The sequence below is a fragment of the Neopelma chrysocephalum genome, unplaced genomic scaffold (assembly GCF_003984885.1).
Source record: "Neopelma chrysocephalum unplaced genomic scaffold, ASM398488v2 Primary Assembly neopelma1_122, whole genome shotgun sequence".
NCBI lineage: Eukaryota > Metazoa > Chordata > Aves > Passeriformes > Pipridae > Neopelma > Neopelma chrysocephalum.
Genome location: NW_020897784.1, coordinates 1,106,184 through 1,133,056, shown reverse-complemented (window position 1 = coordinate 1,133,056; position 26,873 = coordinate 1,106,184). Strand labels below are relative to the sequence as shown.

At 60.2% G+C, this 26,873-nt stretch overlaps 1 protein-coding gene across 3 annotated transcripts; it reads right to left on the bottom strand.

Annotated features, from left to right (window-relative positions):
• Positions 1 to 1,438: 1,438 nt before the first annotated feature.
• On the bottom strand, positions 1,439 to 25,151 carry SYT2 (synaptotagmin 2). Of its 3 annotated transcripts, none has more exons than XM_027697762.1 (9): positions 25,105 to 25,151; positions 10,502 to 10,684; positions 10,190 to 10,359; positions 8,582 to 8,698; positions 8,202 to 8,369; positions 7,872 to 8,039; positions 7,326 to 7,443; positions 6,007 to 6,140; positions 5,135 to 5,341 (listed from the first exon to the last, which is right to left on the bottom strand). In XM_027697762.1, exons 2-9 carry the CDS (start codon positions 10,665 to 10,667, stop codon positions 5,135 to 5,137), a joined length of 1,248 nt encoding a protein of 415 aa, XP_027553563.1. In that variant the 5' UTR covers positions 10,668 to 10,684; positions 25,105 to 25,151. The 3 variants fall into 3 exon arrangements, with proteins under 3 accessions (XP_027553565.1, XP_027553563.1, XP_027553564.1); XM_027697763.1 differs by lacking the exon at positions 25,105 to 25,151 and adding an exon at positions 11,018 to 11,034; XM_027697764.1 differs by lacking the exon at positions 25,105 to 25,151 and having other exon boundaries at positions 1,439 to 5,341; positions 10,502 to 10,667.
• Positions 25,152 to 26,873: the final 1,722 nt, after the last annotated feature.

Sequence of the window (26,873 nt, the reverse complement as noted above, 5' to 3'; positions counted from 1 at the left end):
CTTGGGGTGAATTCATTTTTATTGCTTGGGGTGAACCCGCCTGTTGTGGCTGCAAGTTTTATGATGGCTCTTTGTAAATAAACTCCTTGGAGAAGCAGGACTGGCTGACGAGATGGGGAGAGAATGTATTTTTATGCAACTTTTGAGTGGCCTTTCAAACCCTGAGATGAATGATTTGTTTTACTGGTTGTTGTTATATAGTATTATAAGTGTGTTTGAAAGTTTGGGAATAATATTCACAGCTATGATGCTTGTAAACACAACAGTATTTATAAATGAATAAAATAAGAGTTGATAAAATAGAAGCTTTGACTTTGCTTCCATCTTTCTGGAATTATAAGTTATTTGGACTAAAATTCCATGTTTCTCCCAAAATTCTCATGGCATAACAGTGTCCATCATCCATAAAAGCACAAATGCTACAGCAGCAGCTACAACACAGGTGCCTGTTCAGGGGAAGCTGAAATGAAGGAACTGGGATGCAAATCCCTGAAAGCCTCTCACCAGTGGGAAGGCAAAAGGGAGAGGGTCCCATCTGCTCCTTGGAACCACATTGGGGGTCAGGACCATCTCCCCCATTCTGCCAAGTCCTGTGTTTGCTCTTCTCAGGAGTTTGGCCAGGGCAAAGTGTGGCAAAGACACGGGCAGGTGATGGTGTCACATCTGGGATCCTCTGTCCCAGGTGAGGCTGCTGGAAACCTGTGTGTGTTCCAGACTTCAGAGGTGGTTGGAGCAGGTTGAGCTCTTCCCTTGGGATCTGGGGGTGTCCAGTGCTTCTGCAAAGCAGGGCAGGACCTAAACATGACTGTAGGGACCAGACTCTGTCAGGGGGGAAGAATTTGGTGGGGACCACCTGTGCCCCATGTCTGGGCCAGCCACACTCAGCCAAGGGCCAGGGCTCAAGGCTGAGAACAAGTCACAGGGAGCTGGTGGAGCTCAGCCTGGAGAAAAGGAGGCTCAGGGGGGACCTTTTCACTCTCTGCAACTCCCTGACAGGAGGGGGGAGCCAGGGGTGGTCGGGCTCTGCTCCCAGGGAACAAGGGGCAGGACAAAAGGAAACGGCCTCAAGCTGTGCCAGGGGAGGTTTAGATTGGATATTGGGAAAAATGTCTTCACTGAAAGGCTGGTCGGGCCCTGGTACAGCTGCCCAGGGCAGTGGTGGAGTCACCATCCCTGGAAGTGTTCAGAAGACATGTGGATGTAACGCTTGGGGACATGGTTAGTGGTGAACATGGCAGTGCTGGGGGGAATGGTTGGACTCAATGATCTTAGAGGGCTTTTCCAACCCCAATGATTCCATGTTTCGGGAGACCTGGGCACTCATGGGGTTCCCCCCACACCTCCTTCCCTCCACCGTCCCTGGGGTCCCTACCCTGGGACCTGCCCCTCTCCGCGGATGCCCCGCCAGCCCCAGCAGCAAGACCAGAAGGGAACCAGCTCCTTTCAGCTCGTTTCTTTAATAAGGAGACAGAGATCATTACAAAATAACCATCGAACGATCAGAGACGGGAACGACACAGTCCACACGAGGGGAAGGGGCGTTAAAAGCAGCTTCCGCCGGAGCCGAGCGCTGCGGGGCCGGGACAGGGCAGAGCGGGGCCGGCATTGGGGGTCCGGGAATGGCCGAGCCTGCGACTCCCAAAGGAGCTGGCTCCTCCCTTCCAGTTTGAGGGGGAAAAAGGAAAAGAAAGCAGAGCCTGTTGCCAAGACTCGCGGCTTCTCTTCCTTTTAACCCCGGGAGCATCTCTGTGGCACAGCTGGGTTTGCTCCGCGGGGCAGCCAGGAGAGGGGAATGCCAGCTCTCATCCCCAAAACCAGAAACCACCTGACTGGACGTGGCAGATATAACCCAAATTGCTCCGAAAAACATTTTCGCCACCAGCTTTTCCATCACAGAAATGCCACCGGCAGATCGGCCCCGGCGTCTGTGCCCAGCGCTGCCCCGTTCCCTCGCCCGGAATGGCAGCGGCATCTGTGGCCACCGAGGCAGTGGCCGATGCTCGTCCTGGCAACCTGAGCCCCACGAAACCAGGGGGACGGTGGACACATGGGGGGAAGGAGGTCACGGCTCACCGCGGGCCCGCCCCCGCGGGGTCCCGGCGCACCGTGCTCTAATATGGCTTCTAAAGTTGCTCTGACGGTGAAATCAATGCACCAACGCGACACAGGACACGGAAGCCACGATGTTGCCGCTACCCGGCCATGGGACAAACGCGACGAGGTACAGGAACAAGACACACGTGGATGTCACGGGCTGCGTCGGTGACGGCTCCGCTGGCGGGCCGGGCTTGGCATGCTTTGCTTCTTGGCATTATTTTCTTCTTTTACATGATTTTACTGGGGGTTTTCGTTTTATTGAGGGGGGGAAAATAACCAGGGCGGTGGAGAGCTCTCGAGCGATGAGTTTCGTTGGTCGCCGTGTCCTCCCTCGCTGAGGGCCGGAGATGGGGACGGCGGTGCCGGGGCGGTGGCAGCGCCGGGCTGGGGCCATGCTGCTACTGCTACGTGGCTGCATCACATGCACTGCTCGTGGTATATACAGCTATGTCTCCATATATTTTACCTACACATAGCTAAGTGGGGGGGGAGAGGGGGGTCAGAGGCAGCGCAGATGGCTTCAATACGTTGGTTGGTTTTCCCCTTTTTATTAAAAAAAAAAATTAAGTTATGTATTAAAGTCACAGTCTTCCCCCTCCCCCCCTCCCACCCCCCGAGGCTTAGAGAGTCTGAATGGAAACCAGCCAGGTGGGATTTCCGCTCCTGGTGAGACCCTGGCAGGTCTGGGGGTGTGGGTGGGGGTGGAGGGGTGTGGATGGGGGTGCACAGGAGGGGGTGCAGGGGTACAGGTGTGTACAGCTGTGCAGGTGGATAGGTGTGCACGTGTACAGGTGTGCACAACTCCACCTGCTCCCCTGGGGAGGCTGCAGGGCTGTGCACTCTCTCTGACTGCCAACAGGAGGATTTCAGTGCTCTTTCCAATTTCTTCTTTTTTAACCCATTTCCGTGTAAGGCAAACCCCCACCCCAACCAGTGGCTGGATGGACCCCAAAGTGAGACTGACTCCAGCTAGTGCTCCTCGCCGTGGGGCATCCTCACCCTCTCAACTCCCCCTTTAATTAAAAGCATCCCGAAAATTCTTCTCCCTTTGGCTACAGGAGCAGGGCAAGACCCGTTTGCTGACGCTGACACATTGATTAGGAAAAGGGACTTATTAAAGCTGGAGATGGCCTTGTGGGACCACTTGCTTGATGACCCCTTCAAACCTGGTGTGACCCTAGTGCCACTTTCACCAGGGCATGAGCCAAGCGCAGCCATGGTGGTGATGGAGGTGGTTGTTGGAGGTCCCCATCCAACATCCCCCCCCCCCATGCAGCTTGGTTATCTGAGCCCAAAGCTCCTAAGATGGAGCCATCCTTCCCTGGGGAACTGTCCCAGAGCTGCACGTCCCTCTAAGGGCAAGGGCTGATCCCTGTGTCCATCTGAACCCCCTGAGATGTGGCTGCCACCAAATTTCCCATCATCTCCCCACCTCCAGCCAGGGCCAGGATGCCCTTTCAGAACCGGGAGCTGTGTGAGCTGCTGAAGCATCCAACACCGCTGGGCTGAGCTCAGTTTTGGCCCTTTGTCCCCAGACTCAGGACGCACTGCACCAAGGTCCCAGCCCAGACACTGGACCCCCAGAGCAGTGTCCCCAGTGCTGGGGCATCCCTGGGGCTCAGCTCCATTGTGGCAACGCCCTTCACTGCTGCACTGTGCAGAACCCCCAACACCGAGTCCAGGGAAGCCAAGTGGAGCTGTGAGTGTGAGGCTGACGGGGAGTCACAGCTGGGATGGGGACACCAGCTCATGTCAGAGCTCCAGCACAGACTGGGCTGAACTGGGCAGGGCTGCCGGATCCTCTCCCAGCTGCAGGGAACAGTGTTGGCTTTCCAGCTCAGGGGCTTGGTCTGACAGTGGGAGAGGTGGTCTGGAGAAGCTCTTGCCCACTGTCAGGGACACGGATATGGCTTAAACACCCTGAAGGGAGCAGGATGGAGTAGATTCAGCAGCCAGTGGCCTGGTGGGGAGTAGCAGCTTGTGGGGGTCAGAGGCTTTGGTCCCTTTTTGGCCCTGGGCTCACTCTCACCATCTACATCAGGTGGGCTGCAGTGGTGGGGCTGGAGCTCCCCATAGCCCCCCATAGCCCCCCCAGCTGCCCCCAGGCTGTGCCGGGTGCTCACGGTGGGTCTGAGCCCTGGCGACACACAATGGATGGGATTTGGGGAGGCACCTGGCACTGCTCTGGGGGGCTGCCCTCACCACATTTGGAGATCTCTCAGCATAAACTGCCTTGTGGAAGCATCTTGACCTACAGATTCCACCCAGCACTGCCCTTGCTTGGCCTCTGGGGACACAACAGAGATGGTGGCGATGGTGGTGATTGATGCACTGATGGTGCATCCACATCCACGTCTCCTCAGAACAGCCCCCGGGGGCTCCCAGTGCTCAGACAGGCCCCCACAGCTCCAGATGCAACACCAAGGGCTCAGCACCCCACCACCACACCAGCCACAGAGGGGATCCCCTGCAAACCTCTCCCCGGAGAAGCCAAACCTGGAGCTGACCAGGGGCATTCAGCCATCCCTGGGGAAGACCAGGGGGAGGCACCTGGATCTTTCCAGAGGGTCTTCTCCACTGTTTTGCTGTCCTACAGCTGACCATGACCCGAGCAAGCACGGTGGGTCTGGTCATTCCACACTGTCCATCTCCGGTATCACCTCCATGCAACGTTCCGTGGCTCCCCACGTGATCCCAAGGGAAGGATGACAGCAGCAGTGCTGCAGGCTGGTGACGTGGCTGCCGGGGAAGGTCCCGGGCACGCCGGTGGCTTTGCGCTGGGAAGGGATGGCGAGCGGAGGCGGCGGGACATGCAGCACAAAGGGAGCGATGCTGGAGAACGAAAAGAACCATCCGTGTCTTTAACCTCTTCCCCTGGAAGCTATTGGGACTGCCTGGAAACCCTTCCAGAGCCATCAAAGGGCGTTTCAGCTTAAAACAGAACAAAAAAACCAAGACGGGAGGTTGCGGAACTGAGGTATCAGTAGCTCTGGGCCGCGCTGACTGTCCGCGGTGCCGCGCCGGCCGCCAGAGCCGCCTATTTGTTCTTCCCGAGAGCTGCATCTACTTCTTCCTCTGGCTTCAGCGAGTGCCACTGGGCGATGGGCCGCCGGGGGTTGGCCAGCATGTCGGACCAGTGCCGCAGCTCTGTGCCGGTGGAGTTGCAGCCCGTGAAGATCTTGCCGATGGCTTCGTTCTTCCCCAGCTTGTCATAGTCCAGCACCGTGATGACCACTTGCACTTTCTGCAGGAGGAAAAACCTCCTTTAGAGGGTGGAAAGGCACAGCACCGTGATGGCTCTGTGGCCTCAGGGTGCCGCAGGGATCCCCCAAGGCTGAGCCCTGCTGTGGCCCATTTTGGGGCAAGGCCCCCTCCGTGCTTCCTGCACATCATTCCCAAGGAGCCCAGGGCTGCAGAGCCACGGTGGGGACCCAGCTTATCCTGGCCTGACTCACCTGGGAAAGGTCACCAAGGTGTGATAAAGGAGCTGGGTAAGAGTTGTGGGCTACTGGGCTAGGGCAAGGGGCAAGTACAGGGGCTTGGGCAGGACGTGGAGGGGCAGAAGGCACTGGCCAGTTGTCCAAAATGCCTTTAGGACCACTGGGGGGTCCTTGTGATGCCTGGGGTGAGCACTGTAGGAGCAGGAGCAGAGGAAAGCCCTGTTCCAGCTGTTGTCTCTGCTGGGGTTTCATCTCCCATAGGTGCTGCCCAGCCTCCCAGCTCTGCCCCTGCACCAGCTGCTCTCAGCATCAGTCCAGGCCCAGGATGGGACTGGGTCTATCTCAGGGACCAGGAGCCCAGCAGGAGCCACTCAGGTTGGTGAGAATGCTGGGAAATGGGCTCAGGCAGTTGCAACATCTCCCATCACCCTCCCCCTTCTCTGTCTCCCAGGGGAGTCATCAGACAAACCTGTATCTGCTCGAAGGGGATCTCAAAGCTGAAGGACTCATTGAAGTAAGGGTTCAGGGTCTTCTTCTTCACTGTGGTCTTCTTCTTCTTCAACCTCTTGCCATTCTGCAGCAGGTGGATCTTCACGTAGGGATCTGGGGGTCAGGAGGGTGCATCAGCCAGGGATGAGATGCCCAGGGAGCACCATCAGCCAAGAGGCATCTCAGCCCAGGATGAGGTAGAGATGTCCATGGGCTCTGGGGTTTGTTGATGGGGACCAAAGTCAAAACAACTGGGCTGGAGAGGATTTGTGGGAGCAACTGGCCGAGGGATGGAGCATTTCTGCATGCAACAGAGCTGGGGAAGGGTCTGGAAAGTCGGTCAGATAAGGAATGGCTGAGAGAGCTGGGGAGGTTCAGCCTGGAGAAAAGGAGGCTCAAGGGGGACACTTTTCTCTCTCTACGACTCCCTGACAGGAGGGTGGAGCCGGGGGGGATCAGGTTCTGCTCCCAGGTAACTAACCAGGGAGAAATGGCCTCTAGCAGCAACAGGGGAGGTTCAGGTTGGACGTCAGGAAGAATTTCTTCACTGAAAAGGTTGTCAAGCATTGGAATGGGCTGCCCAGAGAGGTGGTGGAGTCACTGTCCAAGGAGGTGTCCAAGGAACGACTGGACATGGCACTCAGTGCTCTGGGCTGGGTGAAAAATTGAGGATTGGTCACGGGTTGGACCCAATGATTTTGGAGGTCTTTTCCAACATTAATTCTGTGATTCTGCGCTGAGGGCCCTCTTGTAGGAGGACTGGGGACAGTGGAGTGACAGCTGGCCTGTCAGGTGGCACTGTCACCCATGTTTTTGGAGTAGGACACCCCACAATAAAGCTGAACCCTTCCAGCCATGCAGGGACTGCTCTTCCCATGGTTAAGGCAGGTCTGGAAAGAGTTGAGGACCCCTGGGCACAGAGCTCAGCCCCATGGTGGGGTTGGGAAGACTCTTTGAGCAAAAATATTCTGTCAGCTGAGATCCCTGGAACAAGTCAAGGAGGAGCAGGACCAGGAGAAAATGGCAGAGGAGAATTTTCACCACCCAGGTCCTGCAGCATCCTGGTCCTGAGCACAGTGTGAGACCAAATTCAAAACATCCTTCCTAAGGGTGGAGGATTCATCCCATGCCCATCTTCCTTTGCCCTCCAGCCAGACCTTGGGCTCCCTCCAATGCAGGAGGAGGCACTGGGGGGGCTTCCCAAGTCCAGCCAGACTGATGGCCCCAGTGTCCTTCCTGACAAAGGGAGCTGAGAGCCCCCAGTGGGGCAGGAGGAGGCTGCCCCTGAGTGACACTCACCTGAGAGACCCCCGACATCCATCTTCTTCAGGTTCTTGGCCTCCAGGATGCAGACAGTGAGTTTCCCGGCCGTGGGCACGTACCGGAGAGAGATGCAGATGTCTCCCAGCTTCTCTGGCTGCCAAGGAAAGCGGGGAGTGGATATCAAAGCGTTGCCAGCGCATCAGACTGCACTGTTTGGACATGGTCCCACATGCAGGTCCCCCCAAACCCTGCTCAGCCTTTGATACAGGCACAAGCTGGCACCCCATGCACCAGCACAAGGGTTTGATCACTGGCTCTGGAGCCGGTCAGGCCCAGCACAGCACTCAAGATGTTTTATACTCTTCATTTTTTGTGACAAAAAGGTTTTTAAGCAGAGGAACAAGATGGTAGATCCTGCCCAGAACTCATAGCCAGGACAGGCATGAGTCCCACCCCAGTGGGACCCCACATGATCATCACCCTGAGCACCGTGGGATGGTCCCAAAAGCAGAGCTCACCCCATGGCCACCCCCATCTAAATCCCCCAACCAAGAGGTCCAGCTGGCTGAGGGCTGCTCTCACCTCCTCCTTCTCGCCGCTCTGCAGGTCCCGCCACTCCTCGATGGGCTGGCCCAGGTCCACTGTGTTCATGGGCACCTTCACCTCCCCGATGATGTCGTGCTTGGAGAAGCGGTCAAAGTCGTAGATGGCCATCACCAGTGTCTTCCCACCCAGTTCTTGGTAGGGCACCTGCACAAACAGGGACAGCAACCGGGCTGACAGAGGGCTCAGAGGACCCCGAGCCAGGACCAGCTGCTCCCAGCAGTGAGGGTCAGCGTGTGGGACCAGTGCAGTCGGTGAGAAGGATGGGAGTGGGAGGCAAGGTCCTGTGTTGTGGGTGAAGGGTCTCACCTTGAAGGTGAAGGTCTCATTGAAGGCAGGGTTGAGCGTCTTCTTCTGCACTTTGGTCTCGTACTTTTTCTTCTTGTCAGGCAGCAGGAACACCTTGACATAGGGGTCTGAGGTGCCCCCCATGTCCAAAGCTGGCAGTTCAGCGGCTTGGAGGATTCCCACAGTCAGCTGGAGGGGGCAGAGGGGTGTCCTCATTAGGACAGCCCAGCTACACTCTGCAGATCTCCACTCATCTCCAGCCCAAGGCAGGACTTCCTGTGGCACAACACCCAGCTCCTCCTTCCCTCCCATGCCACCCGGGTCCAACATGGAGACTTGTCCCCTCAGAAATCCCCCTGGGCAAACCCCACTCCTCAGCTGAGCCCCAGCCCCTCCATCACCTGATTGGCCTGGAAATCGTAGTCCAGTGAGAACTGCAGCTTGCCCAGGTTCTCTGGCTCCTTCTCCTCCTCCTCACCTTCCCCCTCCGTCAGACCCGTCTCTGCATCATCGTCGTCCTGTTGGTCCTGCAGTGGCAGCCGCAGTGCCCAACTCAGCAGCACGGTCACAGCCCAGCATCCCCACACCAGCTCAGCAGCACAGTCACAGCCCAGCATCCCCACACCAGCTCAGCAGCACGGTCACAGCCCAGCATCCCCACACCAGCTCAGCAGCACAGTCACAGCCCAGCACCCCCGTCCCCACCCCGCTGGGGACCTCAGCACCCCAACCCTACTGGCATCTCAACACCCAGGTTCTCCCCATCAGAGGAAAGGAGACCCCTGTGCTGGGGACACAAAGCACTGACAGAGCAGTCTGGGGGTGGCATTGGCTCTGCCACAGCCACACGGGAGCCCCCGGGGCTGGTCCAGACTAAGTAGCTTGAGGGGCTTCCTCAGACCACCAGAACAAGGGGTTGGCTCCAGTGGAGTGAGGTTTGGTGCTTCCAGGAGGTGGGTCCTGTAGCCCCCAGCCTGTGCTTGGGGAAGCACTGCAGCCAGTGCTTTGTAGGCTCAGAAATAGAAATACACCCTACTTGTCCCCAGGAAAAGCCATCCCTCTTCCTGCCTCTCCAAGCCATGGTCCATAGGGTGGGAGTCCTGGCTCCTTATCTCCTCTCTGACACGTCTCCAGGTCCCCCAACCCACCCTGGAAGCAGATGATGGAGAAGGAGGCTCATGGTGACACTTACCATGGAGGGTGTCCCAGGATGGGGAGGGACCAGGCAGCCAGGGCAGCAGGGTGGAAGGAGGCGAGGGCACCACAAGGGAAGACAGACACGTTACACAGAGCACTGAGGGACCCATGGGGTGAGGGGGGGGTCAGGGTTTGTATGACCCTGTGGAGTCCCAGGGGATACAGCCCCTGCTCTCTGCTGGGGAATCCCACCCCACATCTCCCACCGCTCCTGCTCCAGCCCTGCCTGCATGTTCATGGTGCCCACACAGCTCTGAAGAGCAGGAACAGGCACCCAAAATCTCCCACCCCCTCTAAATGGCCCTGGGTCAAGGCCATGGAAATGGCTGGGGTGGCCCCAAGCCTGCAGGTACCAAAGCCCACCTCAGGCTGGCCCCAAGGATGGGGAGGCAGCCCCAGGTCTGCTCCAGGTACCAGCACCTGCCTCTCGACCCCAGACTGGCAGGTGTTTTGCCCTGGTGGCCCTCCCCTCTTGGCTAAAGGCTCAGTGAAATGAGGGTAACCCAGAGGGAGGCAGAAAGATGAAAGGGATTAATTTAACATGTTCTGATTCATATGAAGTGTTGGCAGGTCGAGGACAGCTTGAGCCTGGTCCCATCTGGGCCAGTGGGCACTGGAAGAGGACAGTGCTGCTGCCTCAGGTCCTGGCTCCTGTCTGCACTGTCCCATCCCAGTGGCTGGTGGCTCCATGTCCTGGCTTCAGATATCCTGGTGACTCCATCCCAATCTGCTCCCTGATCTATGGGTGCCCCCAGCACAGTTCACAGCTCATCCGGAGGGATTGTTGGCCAAGCAGCCCAGAAGGACATCACCTGGTTGCCTGACTTCATGTCCTTCATGTTCATGGCATTCTTCATGCCTTTGCCCTTCTCCTTCTTGTTCTTCTTCTTCTTGCAGCAGCACTTCTTGCAGATGCAGAAGCAGCAGGTGAGGATGAGGAGTCCGGCTACCACTGCGATGGCGATGAGGGCCCAGGGTGGAACTGCAGGCAAAAGCCAGTGTTGGGGTCAGCCCTGCAGCTCCCTCCCAACCACCCCAAAATCTTGTCCCACATGTTGCCCAGGGACCGGCGCGGCAGTGGGGCCATCAGGAGGGCAGCACCCGGGAAAGAAGCAGCTACTCACGGGGGATCTTGTTGAGCTCGTTCATGAACTTGTCCCTCAGCTTGGTGAACATGTCCTCCTTGCTCTCGCCCGGCCCCGCGGCCTCGGTGGAGTTCTCCATCGTGCTCATGGGCACCGTGGTGGCCGTGGCCTCTGGGGCCATCATAGACGCTTGTTTGAACGTCATGGTGGGTCAGGGGCTCCCTGAAACACAACATCACCTCGGTGGTCACACAGTTCCTGCTGCCCCTGCTCCTCCCTGTGCCCTGGCAGCGTCCCCAGTAGCACTGGGGACAGCATGGACAGCAGGGCTGCAGCAGGACACCTCATCCTCTGCTGGAGGGGCACAGACCCCATGGCTGGGAGAGATCAGACACCTGGATCCCTCACAAGTGATAAGAAGTCCAGCGGACCCCTGAGTTTCCTGGCCCTTGACATCTCCAAAGCCACCGGGAGCATCACCCAGCATTGTATCAGTGATGGTGCCAGCTCAGAGCTTCCTAGGGACATCAGGGACACTCCTGGGGGGATGTTTACCTGATGAGACCCCATGGGATGAGGAGAGGAATGTTGCATCCCAGAAGAGATGAGTGAGGTCAGTCTGAACAAAGCCAGCCCCTCCTATCCTTCCTTTTAGGCCGGGACCCAGGCATGGGGCACCCAGCACTGGTGAGGGACCCTCAGGACTTGCTTCTGGCCCTGTGGGAACTTCCAAATCTGGGAGCAGGAGAGGAGCAGCACACTGCTCTTCTTCCAGCCCCAGGGAGCTTTGGCAGGGCACATCTTGAGGACAGATGGAAGCAGGGAAGGGGTAGCTCTACACAGCCATGGAAGGCTCAGCGTGCAGGGCAATGGGTCAACCCTTTCACAATGTCACAGGTACCATGCCCTGGGTGGTTCAAGGCTCCTGCCCAGCTCCCAACCCTGCAGAGCTCCCTCAGCCAGCCCCGCTCCCCCATGGGGCCAGAGAAGGTGCTCAGTTCACTGCCAGAGCTGCAGCATAGCCTGACGTGCTGAGCATCCCCTCCCCAGCCCAGAGGGGCCTGAGCATCCCCCAAGCGTGGGGACACCCATCCCATGGTCTTGCAAATGTGGCTTTCACTTCTGCAAGTAAACCTGGTACAACATGCCTCCCTCACCAAGCTCCAGCCCCAAAATGTCTCCACGACTGACCTCCATAACCCAGCTTCAACCCCAAAGTGGATCCACTACCCCACCTATAGACTCAAAGTGCCTCCACAACCCAGACCCAGCCAAAAATTCCTCCATGACTCAAGCAGTTTGCAAAGGGAAGACCAGAGCAGGAAGAATCCCAGAGAATAAGTGGTGCTGGTGGGGTTAAGGAGGATACCAGGCTCTCCAGGGGAGTAAGCAAAGAGCCAGCAGGATCACAGATAACCCAGGAAAGAGTTTCTGGGGGCAGGTGAGCTCTGGGATGGGGGGCATCCCACTCCCTGCATCTCTTCTTCCCACTCGGTGAAGGCTCCTTGCCCAGAACACTGTCCCCCGGGTCTGGCTGCTCCTCTGCCCTTCCTACAGCAGTGGAAAAGGAGCATTCTCACATCAAAAAGTCAGCCAGAGAGACCTGGGGGTGTTCCTACCTCAATTTGGTGCTACCATGTGTAGTCAGCCACCTCTCAGGTGAATCAAGCACTGATTTATCCCGTGTCTCCACACCCAGACACCTTCTTTCTGCACTGCTACTCCTGCAGAGAATACGGTGTGAGGGTCTGGGGGGATCCCCCACAAGGGAGAGACAGCCCTTCACGTGACAGAACAAGCTGATTATATGACTCTTGCCCAGACAAGGTCCCTGCCACAAGCACAGGCTTTGCCACCCCATGTCTCAACCATGGCCACCTTCACTCCCTGTGGAGGGGCTGCCACCGCTGCAGACACCCACATCACATCACCCGGCCCCAGTGCAGCTGCAGCTCCCTGAAATTCAGCACTGGGGGGCTGGAGGTGCCCCACATCCCCCACATCCTGGAATGAACCGGGAGCTGCTGCATTTAACCCCCACCTGACTGAGGGTTATTTGGTGCTGAGGGCTACGAGAGCTCCCCAAATCTTCCAGCAGCTGAGGACACCTGGACACATGTCCAGGTTTGTCCCCATCAAACACAAGGGGTTTGTCCCCATCACTTGAGGGGTTTGTCCCCATGACTGCCCAGGTGCACCAGGGTCTGTGGGAGGAGAGATGGGATGTGGAGGCCCAGTGCTGCTGGAGGCAGCCCCCCAGTGCTGGATCCTGCCCCCCAGTCTGGGGCAGAAGGTCCATGGACAAAGGGCAGGGGGTCCAGGTCACAGAAACCCTGCAAGCCCCCCAGCGAGCACGGGATGAGGGACCCTAGGGGTGCACCCCACCACAACACACCCCAGGGCACCCCCTCTGCCCCCAAACACACTGTACAAGGTGGGCAGCACGCAGAGGTGGTGTCCAGATGAACTGACCCCCCTCCAGTACCCCAGTCCTTGTGCACCCAGCCCAGCACTGCCCGGGGGGGTGGGAGCTCCCCGAGCGCAGGGGGGGCTGCGGCAGCCCCGCTGCAATCCCGGCACTGCGATGATCGCGATGCCGCTCACATCCCACTGCACAGAGCCGCCGTCCCCGGGGACGAGCACCGCCGGGCCCGCTCAGCACCCGCAGCCGGGCCCGTGCTGCAGCCCCACGTGTGTGCAACTTGTGTGCACGGGAAGGGATGCGAGCAGGGCTCTGTGTGTCTGTCTGTGCGCCTCTGCGAGCCTGTAGGTGTGGGCATGGAGGCGCAAGGGCCGGTGCACGGGCACGGGGGGGGTGTGTGTGCGTGTCTGTGCACGTGTGTAAATGTATGTGCAAGCACGTCCATGTGCGTGTGCACGGGACATGCAAATGCACGTGAAGGTGTGCACGCGTGCAAGTGTGTGTGCACAGAGGATGAGTGCATGTGGCGGGGGTGTAAATGTGCACAGGGTGTGCAAGTGCTTGTGCATGGGACGTGTGCCTGTGCGTGTGTGTGTGTGTGTGTGTAAAAGCTGGTGCACGGGCAGTGTGTGTGCAAAGTGCTGACAGGTGTGTGCACGTGGTCACTCACACGTGTGTGAGCACATCTGCCCAGGGATGTGTCCGGGTGCAAGCGCCTGTGTGGACGCACAGCACTCGTGTGCCCAGCTCTGCCAGCTCCTGCACGTGGGGCTGCACGTCCTCACGTGTGCGTGGCACTGCCCACAGCCTGTGCAAGGGCTTGCACACACACACACACACACACACACACACACACACACCCTCTGTGCGTGTGGGAACCGTGAGGGGACAGGGGGCTCTGGGGGCAGAGATGCAGTGCAGGCACTTGACCAGGGAAATGCTGCTTTGGGGGCTTGGGGGGCTTTGCGGTGCTGGCCAGGGCTCAGGAGGCTGCAGGCAGCATCAGGCCTCAGTGCAGGGGCTGGTTTTGAGCTGGGCAGCTAATCAGCATCACTAATTGCTCCCTTGTGGTGCTTACCGGGTGCTGGCAGAGCTGAGGACTGGGAGAAACTGAGGCACGGGAGAGGCCTGGGGGAGCAAGCCCGTGGAGACCATGTTGCCACCCCCCCTCCAACTCAGTACCCTACAGTCCTCTGGGACCCTACAGCCCTTGCCATGGGGCCAGGGGGCCGATCCTGTCCCTCCAAGCGAGGGAGCCAAGCTCTGATCCCCCTCCTGCGTGGGGGGCAGGCTGGGCAGCGTGGGGCAGGTGTGGGCAGTGCCATGGGGGCAGCCCAGGTGGGTCGGGGGCAGCCAGGGTGCCATCGCTGGGTGGGAGGGCAGGCAGTGGAGCAGAGGGGACAGGCAGTGGAGTAGTGTGTCCTTGGGCACATCCCCTCAACTCCAGGTCCCAGACCCCACTGTGCCACTGCCTCACTGGGTGTCCTTGGCCACAACCCCCCATCCCCACGAGGCACAAGCAGGGCAGCCCAAACCCTCGGCTGCGGGTGCAGAGCTGCTCCCAGCCCCACGGCACAGATTCCCGGGCGGGGGGCCCGTCGCAGCCCCTCCTCCCTGTCCCAGCCCCCTGTCCCTGCCGGGCCCCCCGTGCTGCGGGAGGGCCGTGCGGCGGCTGGGCTGCGGCACTGCATTGCAGTCCTGCTCTGGCTGCGCTGCCTTTTTTTTTTTTTATTCCTTTTGCAATTTTTCTTTTTTTTTTTTCCCCTTCCCCTTTGCAAGTTGCGGCAGCCGCTGGCAAGGGGCCGAGCGGCCGGCGGTGGGGGTGGGAAGGGAGCTCGGCCCCCCGAAATCCCCGCTGTGCCCTCAAACCCCTCTCGGCCGCCCCCACAGGGGATGTTCGCTGCGGTTCCTCCGGTGCTTCACGTTTCCTCTTTATTCCTCCCTGGTTTGGAGCTGCCCCTCGTCACTCCCCACTGCTCCCTGCCTCTCCCCTGGCCAAGATCTGAGAGTCTTAAGGACATAAATAAAATATGAGGGTTATAATTAACCATTTCTATCAGCCCTTGGCCCTGGAACGAACGTGGGTTAAGGCTTCAAGAAAAAATACTGGCTGGGAAGGACCCCCCTCCCACCTTGCTGACCTCTTCAGACCCCCCAGCTCTTTCCTGGGGTGCAGCACTCATGGGGGATGCTAATGAGAATGGTAAAACCCACCCCACACCCCTCTCCAAAACTGCTGGGAGCTCCTCATGGAGCAGAACAGGGTGGACTTCACCCAGGCTTCCCCACAGGGCAGAGGGTGGGCAGAGCTCCTCATGGCACATCACCCATGCGCCCATATTACACTCCACCCTGCAGCCCCCCAGGTACCACCCCAGTTCCCCCAGAGCTTTATCCTGCTCCTCTTTGCTCTGGGCCCCTCAGCATGTGGCCCCTGCACACCATGGGGCATTACACTGAACCTGCCAAACCCATCCCCCCTACAGTGCATTTCCCCCCTAATGCACACCCCTGCATCCCCCAGTGCCTCATCCTGTACCCCTCAGTGCAGCACCCCCGAAATCCCATGGGACATTACCCCGTGCCCCACCCTGCAGCTCCCCAGACCCCCTAACACAACACCCCAGCCCCCTCCATGCATAGTCCTGACACTGCACCGCCCCCAGAACCCCAACACTCCCCTGCACCCCATGGTGTGTTACCCTGAACCCCCTCAGGCAGTGCCCCAAGCTGCAAACATCTGGCCTTGAAGGAGCCCCCAGGTCCCAATTCCAGCAGAGCCCCCAGGGACTGTATCCAGCGAACCACCCTCCAGGCTCAGCCCCCAAACTCACCCCAGCTTTGTTAAAGCTGATACTGAACCCCGAGAAACTGCACTGAGGCCCAGACCAGCCTCGTGGGGTCTTTGGCCCCTTCCTGGTGTAAACCCCCCTGGCTACACCGCTGATTTACATCTGGAGCAGGGGGGGACGGAGGTTGGGGGGTGGGCGGGTCCCCCTCCCATTTACACATTCCATTTGCCGCATTCCATTTGCCGGCAGCACCCCAAGGTCTGGCAGGATGGAAACCCCAGGCTGGAGCCGGCGATCCCTTCCCCCTCCATCCCCAGGGCATTCCCCGTAACCAGAAAAGCAGTTTAGACGCCGGAAAATCCCCTTCCCGAGCCCTTCATTCCTCCTCCTCCTCCCGCAAAGGCTCCATCCCAGAGACTCCCCCGCCTATGCTGCCGCAGCACCCGGCACATCCCAAAAGCCAAACAAGGGGGATTTGGGCTTTCCCCAGTGACGGTCCCATCGTGGGTACCCCCTGCCCCGGCCTCAGCTCCCTGTCCGGGTGGGATGGGAATGGATGGAGAGGGGTGGATTCACCGGTTGGGCTGGGGGGCTTTGAGGACCACGCAGGGAGAAGCGAGATGTGCGGGGGAATCGACAGGGGTTCGCCCTCATCAGCGAAGGACCGGACCCAGGATGAGAATTTGGGGGTGCACAAAAGGATCAGGATGTCCTCGGACACGGCAGCACCAAGCGAGCTCAGCGCCAGGGTCGGGGATTTTGGGGAATCCAGCTGCTGAAAACGCCCCCCGCTCCCCCGCGGGGGCAGCCGGAACCTCTCCCCTCCGGGAAGGCGATGGAGGTGACGGAGGGCAGAAACAGCAACAAATGAAGATTAATGAGGCTGAGGCAGCAATTAGCAGCAGCCGGCGCTGACGGAGCATGGGCTGGGCTCGGGCAGGCGGGTACGGGGGGGCCCAACCCCCGGCCCCCCCTGCCCAGAGTGTTGAATTGTCCCAGGGAGACCCCGATCTGGGGGAAGTTCGTTAGATAATGAAGGGCGGCTGCCACCGTGGGCCCGGAGCGACGAGTTATCGCTCATTACGGGCTGGCAAAGCCGGCGCTGAGTTGTCCTGCTGAGATGGAGACGGGGCGGGGGGGGGGACCCTCCAGACCTCCATGAATGTCAGCTGAGGGAGCTGATCCCAAAACCTGCACTGCCCTGTGCCAGGGCGTGGGCTTGGACGACTGGGAATGAAAATCCCAAACTGGTCCCAAGTTGAGCCCCCTCCCACCCCGATGCCGGTGGGAAGTCTGGGAACTACGGAGACGGATCCTGCAGTGCAGCCCCGGGGCAAGTGGAGATTTCGAGGTACAGCTGAGATATTTGGCAGTGCCCCAGCTGGATCTTGATGCCAGCGGGTGTTTTGGAGCTGGGGTCAGCAGGACAAGGGCTGGAGGAGGAGATCCCATCTCTGCCGGACCCACTGGCATGATGCCAGGGCATCCCTCTGGCCTTTCATGGGAGCACTGACCCCCCAGTGCTCCCATTGCATCCGATGTCAGTCACGGAGGGCACATGCTGGGCCAGAGTTTCAGCTCACAGCAGTGAGACAGGAGACTCTAATTAAGGCAAAAACATGATTTGGCTTCTAATGGTCATTTAATTAACAGAGAATTCCAGGCAAGGGACGTGTGGAGGCATGGGGAGACTGAGGGATCAGGGAGGAGGGAGTGTAGGGGGCACTAGGTAGGGAGACACTGCAGGACTTTGGTGCAAAGGGGCTCTGCAACAACCCAGCCCAGCCAACCCCCACATCTCATCCTTGTTCCCCTTCTCCAGCCCCGGCATGACCCCACAGCAGCTCCATCAGTGGTGCCAGATCAGACTCTCCATCCACAGCTCCCCAGGATGCTGTGGCAGCCCCCAGAGCTTGGGGAGCACTCTCCCCTGGGATCCCCCCACAATCCCATCCTGATTCACTCTGCTGAGGGCAAGGGGAGTCTCTGCTCCCCCAGCTCCATACTTCTCATGGGAGAGTGTGCCTGGGCTGGGAATGGGAGCTGCTGCAGCACAGGCGAGGAGTGTGATGGAGCGAGGATGAAGCACGTGGCATCACGGGACCTGAGCTGCTGAGACATGGCCCACACAGGGACATGTTCTCCTGTCCCCAAACCCAAGTACCAGCAGGTGCTGCTGGCCAGACCCCCCTGCCCACCAAGGGAAATTGAGGCACAGATCCCTCTGCCCACTGAGGGAACCTGAGGCACAGCATGGGGAGCAGCACCCTGAGGGAGGAACCCCCTAGGCAGGGCTGAAGCTCAGCATTTTCCCCACTCAGAGCTGTGATGGGACCCTGCTACTGCCTGGGCCAGTGACAGCCACCAGACCTTGCTGGGACCCCCAGCACTGCTCCCCATCCTGCAGACTCCAGCAGCATCTCCAGAGTCAGCCACATCCTCCCTCCCTGTCACGACAGGCTCTGCTCATGGCCCCATCACCCACCAGCACCTGGCTCAACCAAGTAAAAATAACACCATGCTGGGGCTTGGCAGCCCCAACCACCATCCCTGCCCCGGGAGATGAGTAATTCCAGGGGAGCACTGTGACCGAGAATGACACAATTCCTGTAAAAACTGGATGAGCTGCCCAGCTGATGGCAAGTGTGTCCCCTGCATGTCCCCACAGGGTCACAGCCAGAGCCCCACCCTCGCCCCGACTGGGATGCACAGGGGATGGACACTGCACAGCCTGGGATGAGCTCCTGCCTCACCGCCCCACAGGTCAGAATCTGGGCTCACCACATAGACCCCAGCCTCAAGGAAGGAGATCCAGCCCCGGGCTCACAGGGGAGAGTTTGTAAAATAAAAAATTATAAAATAATGGTGGTTTCAAAGCCGGCACTTGCCTGTGAGGGAGGACCTGTGTTGCTCACAGCAAAACCAAGCAAGGTCTGACAGTAAATGTAGCCTTAAAGGAGGCCTTCATCCATCATTTGAGATCCAGATTGATGCCTTCTGGTGCTCCCAAGCCAAACCAGCGGTGCCTGCTGCTGGAAGGCTGTGCTGAGCACTGCCATGACTCTCACTGGATGGACACATAAAGGTCAACAGGGCTGGGGAAGGGGTGATCCCACCCTGCCCTGCTCGCTCCTGAGCATCTCCCTCTACACAGCATCACCCCAGCCTGGCACCCACCTGACTCAGGGAGACACCAGGTTTGTCCCTACCCAGAGACACTTCCCTGAATGGGTACCAGTGCTGGCACCTGCCAGTGCCAGGGTGCCCAGACAGGCAGCTCAGGGATTTTCTGCACCTTTGCCTCTAAAATCAGAACAGCACTGAGCTAAAACAGGGGACAAGGCCAGTGACAGCAACATCAGGAGAGAGAGGGACCCAGCTCTGAGCACTCAGAGCCCTGCCTGGCACCTAGGGGTGCTGCTCCCCCCAAGCCCACTGGATCCTAGCTGGATCAGGCCCTGGCTATCCCCAGCCTCCAGCACTGCTGCCAGCCCAGGAGTGAAGGAAGGACGGGACAAAGCTGAGCTGGGACCGGTACCAGGGCTCCCACAGGAGCTGGGGCAGGTGCTGCGACATCCACTGCCAACCAGCACATTGGTGCCAACAGTGAAGGGGCCAGTGAGCACCTTGTCCCCCTCCCCACTACGGCTTCAGGTTCCCATTGTCTCCCAGTGCAGCTGCACTGCTCCAAGACTCCACCAAAGGCATCCCACAGAGATCCTGCAGGGGCTGCAGGCACCACTCAAATCCAGCACTTCATCCAGAGGGTTTTGGCACACGCCATGTGCCACCGTGGCACCCATAGAAAAGGCAGCTGGGGTTTCTGTGGGGAAACAGCTGTTCCCAAGGACACCAGAGCATTCCATGTGGAACATCCCCCAGGGCACTGGCCACTGCCACAGCAAACCGCCAGGCTCCCCCCAGCCCCAGCCAGCACAGGCAGCCCACCCCTGGCACACAGGGCTGCGAATGGCCAAAAAAGCCTCCCAAAAAATAGGTGTAGGGCACCGGCAGCACCCAGCCCCTTCCCCAGCACCACGATGCCACGGCAGCCGTGCCTTGCTCCGACAGCAACACCAGTGCGGCTAAATAGGGCACCAGATGGTGATGGGCTGAGCTGTCCTGGCACTTTGAAGGTGCCACACGGCCAAGAGAACCGAGTCCTGCCCGCTCGGGTGGGCACCGGCACCGCGGCCCCATTGCTGGCTCTCCCAGCCATGGCCCCGTGCCACAGTGATGGCTCCCCATCGGCACGGGGGCAGTGAAAATGAGCCAGGTCAGCTCCTGGGGAAGAGCCAGAAGCAGCTCTACGCGAGAGCCGAGACGTGGTGGATCAATTGGAGACGGGAGTAAGGGAGTGCACACACGCTGCGCTGCTCCCCAGCTCCACAGACGGGGCCAAACGAGCAGACACAAGCCACGAGGGGCCATTTCCAGTGGAGAGGCTCCAGGAAGATCTCCCCAGCACCCAGCCAAGCGTGAGGTGGTGATGGGATGGTGTTAGAATCCAGAAAATCAGCTCCCGGCCCTGGGGAGCCCCCAGCAATGCTCATCCCCCAGGATCCCCCTCCTCCCTGCCAGCCTGGGCTCAGTCCCCAGGGACTGGCTGCCTGTGGGAGCAATGCTGGTGCTGCTTGCCCAGCTCCAAGGCAGGAGAGCCCCAGAGGCAGAGTACAGCTCTGTGTCCCTGGGACCACCCACACGTGTGGCATTGGGGGTGAAAAAGGGGATGGAGGAGGGACAATGATGGGATCACAGGGGACACAGGACCACTCCAGGCAAGGGCATTTTGTTATGGCATGAAGTCCCACCAAGGCCAGAACACAGGACTGACTCCCATGAATAAAGTTTGTGCAGATGCCACCAGGAGAGCCAGGAGCCCAGCAGGGTGATGGGCACAGCCCCCAGACACCATGGCAGGGTCTTCCAGGGGCTGGCCTCCCCAGACCCTCCAAGCTGCATCCCTGTGCATCCTTCCAAGTGTTTTGGAGGCACAGGCACAATGGCACACACTTTCAGGGCTGCACAGAGGAGCTGCTCCACTGGCACATCCTAGGGAAGGCTGTTTCTCCCTTAGAATAACCTGGAGAGCCCAGCTGCAAAGCATCCCGGTTCCTGAACTGGTGTTGGTAGCCACCATTCCTTCCACCTTCCAAGGGTCCCCCATGGCCAGGCCCACCCCACCCCACAGGGAGGTCTCTGTCAGGCTCTCCCATGGCCCAGAGCTGTGGCTGAGCTGTCACAGCCACACACTGCAGCACCGGGCAGTGGCTGTGCCAGGCTACTGGTAGTGGCACCAGGCTGGTGTGTGGACAGCAGTGGGCATACATTGGCACCTTCACCCCAGGCACTAACCCTGCCCTGCCATGCCTTGGTCCCAGGAGAAAACCCTGGAACTCTCCTGGGAGCAGAGCAAGACAGCAACAGAGCCCACAGGGAGTCTATGTGCTCATAGACTGAAACTTGGGGTTGCTTTCCTCCTTGAATCCAGTGCTCGAGGCTGATGGGAGCTGTGGTGCCACTTGGGGATCCCCAGTCCCAGCAGCTCTCCATCCCAGTGAGTCCCTGGGGATACCCTGTGTCCTGCAGGGGAAAGTGGGAGGCGCCTCCCTGGGTTGGTGCTGAGCAGTTCAGAGGCTCGTCCCAGCTCCGTGGTGTTTTGGTGGAATTGTTCCAAGGCTCCACGTGAGGCTCACGGGGCTCAGGGATTCCTCAACCCATGGAAGCACTGCCAGAGCATCGGCTGCTGAATCAGCTCTGCTGACCCCAAACTACACTGGCATATTTTGGGCATCCTGCTGCCACAGACATCCATGCATCCCTGTAGCTTCAGCCTGGCCCTGGAGCGGCTCCCCAGGTCCCTGGCAGCAGGACAGTTCCCCCCAGCCCACCTCCAGTTCTCCAGTTCAGCACAGGCTCAGATGGGCTCAGGGTTTGGATGTGCCCCAGCATAGCCCCCAGCACTCACCTGCACCTCATGCCACAATCACCTGCTTTTCTCCCAGCCTCCTCACATCCCCAGGGATGCACCAGCCCAGAGCCCACATCTGATGCACCCATGCAGGGCTGGGAAGAGCTGGGGAGCATAAAACACCCAGATAAATTAACACACACCAGATTTCCTTAAGATGCACAAGTAGAAGAACCCCCGGCAGTGCCAGGAGCCCCTTCCAGGCTGGTGGGGCCATAGATGAACAACAGGATGGGTTTGGTGCAAGTCAGACAACTGCCTGGGCAGGAGAGCGGGAGCAGATCTGGACAGCAGGAATTTGCCACATGCGCTGCCGGAGACGGCTGCAGTCAGCCCTCCCAAAGCACCAAGCACGACCAGAGCCACCCTGGGGGGACAGGGAGCTCTGCCAGCCCCCACCCCACTGTCTGACCAGCAGCAAAATTCAGAGGCACCACATTTCCTCCTCCAAACACCAGAGCTGATGAAACATCCCTTGACTTCCATCACACAGGGAACAATGGAGTGGGTGGCCCCACTGGGATGTGACAGCCCCCAAACGCAGGGGGAGACACCAGGATCCCACACCCCAGGGCTGTCAGGGATGGGCCAGCACCATCCCCAGCTGCAGGATCACACCTGTTTGGGGCATTCAAGATTACAGCTGCACACTGCCTGATTTACAGTTTAATTAATAAATTGGGAATTACGCTGAGTTTATCCAATATTTTTGGATGCGTGATGTTATCAAAATCCCATTACTGATGAAGGAAGGCATGAAAAGCGAAATTAGCTTTGGCATCTGAAACACTTCAGTCGATGCGATAACACAATTATTAGAGCTAATAATCAAAGGGCACTTTGGGGAACGTGGGCTCTGGCAGGAGCCGAACCGAGGGCAGCTCCAGAGGGGGGACAAACTGGGGAACAGACGGGTGTTCATCCAGGAGGGAAAGGCCAACCACAGCCAAGGGCAAAAGCATTTTGCCAATTGCACTTACCAGCAGCTCCAGATATTGGCACAGGGAAGGCGCCGGTGGCCACCCGGCTGAGGAGGAGCGTGGCCAGGCACAGTGCCGAGCTGCACTGCTGGGCATAGGAAATTAAAAAACAGAGGATCTGAAAACCAGCGGACACTGGGTGCCGTCTGTATGCTTGGGCATTGATCCTGCTGGACGACATCACGGCTGCCAGCTCACAGCTCTCTGCGCAGCCCAGGGAAGGAGAAACTCCAGTCATAACGAGAAGCCGCAGTCATCCGGCTCCTGGAGCTGGGGCTTTGCCAAAACCATGGCGAGCTGGAGGAAGGACCTGCTCCCACCCCTCGGGGTGAGCGGGAGTCCCAACTCATTTTGACGGCCCTTAGTTTGAGCCATCCCCAGGGCTCACGGAGCAGGAGGCAGCTCCCGCAGGAGCAGTTGGCAACAAATGCCACGGCTGTGCCGTTCCACTGCCCATGGGCACGGCTGCGGGTGAGCAACGCCGTTTTGGAAGCCCCCTCCTCGACCAAATACATATGATATATATCCATGTATCATATAAGAGTTTATACGAATATATTTGTGTGTCCTCCCTTCTCCGTGGCCCCGGGCGCTGAGGGCAGCGGGTTGCAGAGCGGGTTGCCCGAGGCGATGCAGTGCAGCCGGTGCTGGCTCACTGCCGCTGCCATCGCCGGGCCGACAGGCAGCGAGGGACGTGTCCTCGCCCTGCAGAATCGGGGGCACCGGGGCTTCGGGCCGGCTCCCGGCAAGCGGGGCAGTGGCGCTCACCACGGGAGGCCGGGCAAGATGCCAGGGGATCAGGCAAGGTCAGACCCCTTCCTGCACTACACCAGATGCAAGGAGGGGACAGGGCATCGCACCAAGAGGCATTTGGGGTTTAGGGACAATGGGGTGTTTTGCTGGATTGTGCTGTTCCCGCACAGTACAGGTGATGTCCCGCTGCCACCGCTGGCCTCAGTGACCTTGGGTGCATCACCTCCCCGGTGCCCCGCACTCCCGTGGCACACAGACCACCGCCAGCCACGCTTCCTCCCACCAAAACCATGCGGCCAAAAGGAGCCAAGCGCAGCAAAGGCTCAGAGCCCCGGGGATGCCCCGGGGGTCCGGCAGCCCCCGGCAGCCCACGGCCGAGGCACAGTGCAAGCGAGGAATAATGCAGCAGGCTGGGGACTCCTGCCGGTGGCTGCGCTGCCGCTCGGCGCGTGCAGGAGTAACACCGCTGCAGCAGCACCTCACGCACCAGCCCTCGCTCAGGACTGAAGTTTTGCTGCAGCAGAGGAGCCGGCGGGGAGTCCTGCAGCGCCCTGCAGCTCCACAGCGCGGGAGGGCTGGGCTGCCGGACACCCTGCAGTGGGTGACAGCACACACTGGGGGACATCCCGCGGTGGGTGACAACAGCATCCCGGCCACTCTCACCCGGAGGACGGGAGAGCACTGCGCCGAGGAGCGACCGTGAAGAGACACTCAGAGGGATTGGTACAGTTGGGGACCATGAAGCGATGGGTGACACAGACGCGTGTCCCCCTCTTCCCACGCCACAGTCACCTTGCAAGGCTGCCTGTCCCCTGCGCAATTTGCAGAGAGAGCTCCTTCGGGATCACTCTTTAAAACTAGGCTGAGGGGAGCAGCGAGGTGCTGAGCATAGCAAGGGCTGCGGCACCCCAGTGTGACACCCCCGGTTCTGGACTGAGCCCCTCCACACCACTGCACCCCGACGGCACCCAGACAGCGCGGGAGGGCAGGAGGATCCCGGAGCTTGGTGTAGCCACGGCGGGGGAATCCAGCCGGAGAAGGGTCTGGCTGGAGCTGGCTCCTGGCCAGGCCGCTACGGAGAAGCCGCCAGTGCAGTGGGGCTTGCGGCCGCCCATGGCTGGGGCCACGCCGCTCCCACGAGTTCCCAGCATCAGGGTGGTTCCCTGCAATGCAGCGGGGACAGCCCTGCGCCCCCCGCCACCCCCCGGGGCCAGCACCCCAAGGGCACCCACGGTCGGGCAACCGCAGGGATGCGAAGCTGGAGCATCCCGCAGCACCCAGAGGGCACTTTTGACCCGGCGGCTCGGCGCGGCACCCCCGAGGATCTCACGTCCTCGGGAGGGTCCCACGCCCCTGAGTGCCCCCCTTCCAGTTCCGCAGCCCCCTGCACCACTGGTCGCCCCCCTCTTCATCCCACCAGGCTCTGTCTCCAGCCGCCTTCGGGGCGCAGCTCCCCACGGGCAGCCCCGGGGGCGCTGGGCAGCGCTGGGACCCGTGTCCCGGGAGGGTTTCCCGGGTAAAGCGCCGTTCCCCGTCCCGCTCCTGGCACCGGGACATGGCAGGTCACCCGCGCGCACTCCATCCCACCCCACCGGGGGACGATCGCGCCTCGGGCGGCGGCGCCGGCAGGGGCTCGGCGGGAGCCCGGGCGGCCCCGTCCCGCAGAGCCCGCGCCGCTGCGGCACCGGGGAGAAACTTCGGCGGGAGTGCAGGCGGGCACTTACCGGCCGGGGCGGCGGGGCGGGAGCGGTGCGGTGGCTGCGGTCGGTGCGGTCGGGGACAGGAGCGGTCGGTGCGGTGCGGGCGGTGCGGGGCGGGCGGCGGGACCTGCGCGGCGCTGCGGCAGCTCCGGCCCCTCCGGGCTCGCGTGCGGCGGCTCCGCGAAGCTCCGCCCGCCCCTGAAGGCCCCGCCCGCGCCCCCGCCCACACCCACCGCCCCCCACACCCACCCACCCACCCACCCCCGGGGGGGGCGCGGATCGGGGGTCGTGGGGGAGCGGCACCGCCCGTGGGGCTCCCGGCACCGGGTACCTTCCCATCGGGGTCACCTCGCACCGGGCACCTCATACCAGGCACTAACAGCGGGCACCGACATCAGGCACCTCACGCCGGGCACCCCTCGCTGGGGTCACTCAGCGCCGGGCACACCTTATCGAGGTCACCTCACACGCAGCACCAGCACCGACACCAGGGACTGCCACTTGGCACCTCACACCGTGCACAAGCACCGGGCACCCTTCCTCGAGGACACCTCACACTGTGCACCAGCACTGCACATAAGGCACCGGGCACCCCTCATCGGGGTCAGGTCACACGGGGCACCAGCACCACACCAGGGCACTTCACATCAGGCACCTCAGGTCAGACACCTCATACCAGGCACTAATACTGGGCACCAGCACCAAACACCACTCACTGGGGTGACCTCACACCTGCCACCTCACACTGGGCAACCCTTATCAATCACCTCATACCAGTCACCTCACACTGGTCACACCACACTGGTCCCCTCTCACCAGTGACCTTGCCCAGATCACCACCCACCGGTCATCCACCACTGCCACAGCCACCACAGGGACATGCCACCCCAATCAGGTCCCTGCTGTGGCCACAGGAGGGAGAGGTGATGGTGGCACCCTCACCGTGCCTCCCCCACATCCAGAGGATTCCTGGTAACCCAGCTTAGGGGGCAAAACAGCAGGAAAAAGCTGATGGGATTCCAGCAAGGAGCCCAGGTGGGGAGAGGAGGGCGGCAGGGGGGGGGCGGTTTGCCCCTGCAGTGGGGTGCCCTTCCCATCAGTGGGGTCTCCAGTGGGGAGGGGGACCCTTGGACACCCCTTACTCCCCACAGATGAGCCAGGGCCAGGGACTCTGTGGGTTCAGCCAAAACCACCCCAACTGGGAGTCCCACACCTCCATTCTGGCAGCACCTGGCTTCCCACTGCCAGAGGGCAGAGTTAGATGGGATATTGGGAAGAAATTCTTCCCTGTAATGGTGGGGAGGCCCTGGCACAGGTTGCCCAGAGAAGCTGTGGCTGCCTCATCCCTGGAAGTGTTTAAGGCCAGGTTGGACAGGGCCTGGAGCAACCTGGGCTAGTGGGAGGTGTCCCCGCCCATGGCAGGGGGTGGAATTGGATGATCTTTAACATCCCTTCCAACCCAAACTGTTCTGTGGGTCTGTGCAGGAAGGGCTGCATGACCCTGGGGAGGGAGGTGCTGTTGGCACACAGGCTGTGGGTCACCTTGGCAGGAGCTGCTGGGTGCTGCTGTACCTGGACTGGGTGTTGTAGCCCCTGGGTGCTGCTGCATATGCCGGGAGCTGTGCCCAAGGGATGAGGTGCCCAAGGGATGAGGTGCCCAAGGGATGAGGTGCCCAAGGGATGCTGTGCCCAAGGGATGAGGTGCCCAGTGGCTGTGGCTGCACACCTGGCCCTGTCACACACACAGTCAGTACCTGGCAGGTGCTACTGAACACCCTGGGTGCTGTATGTTC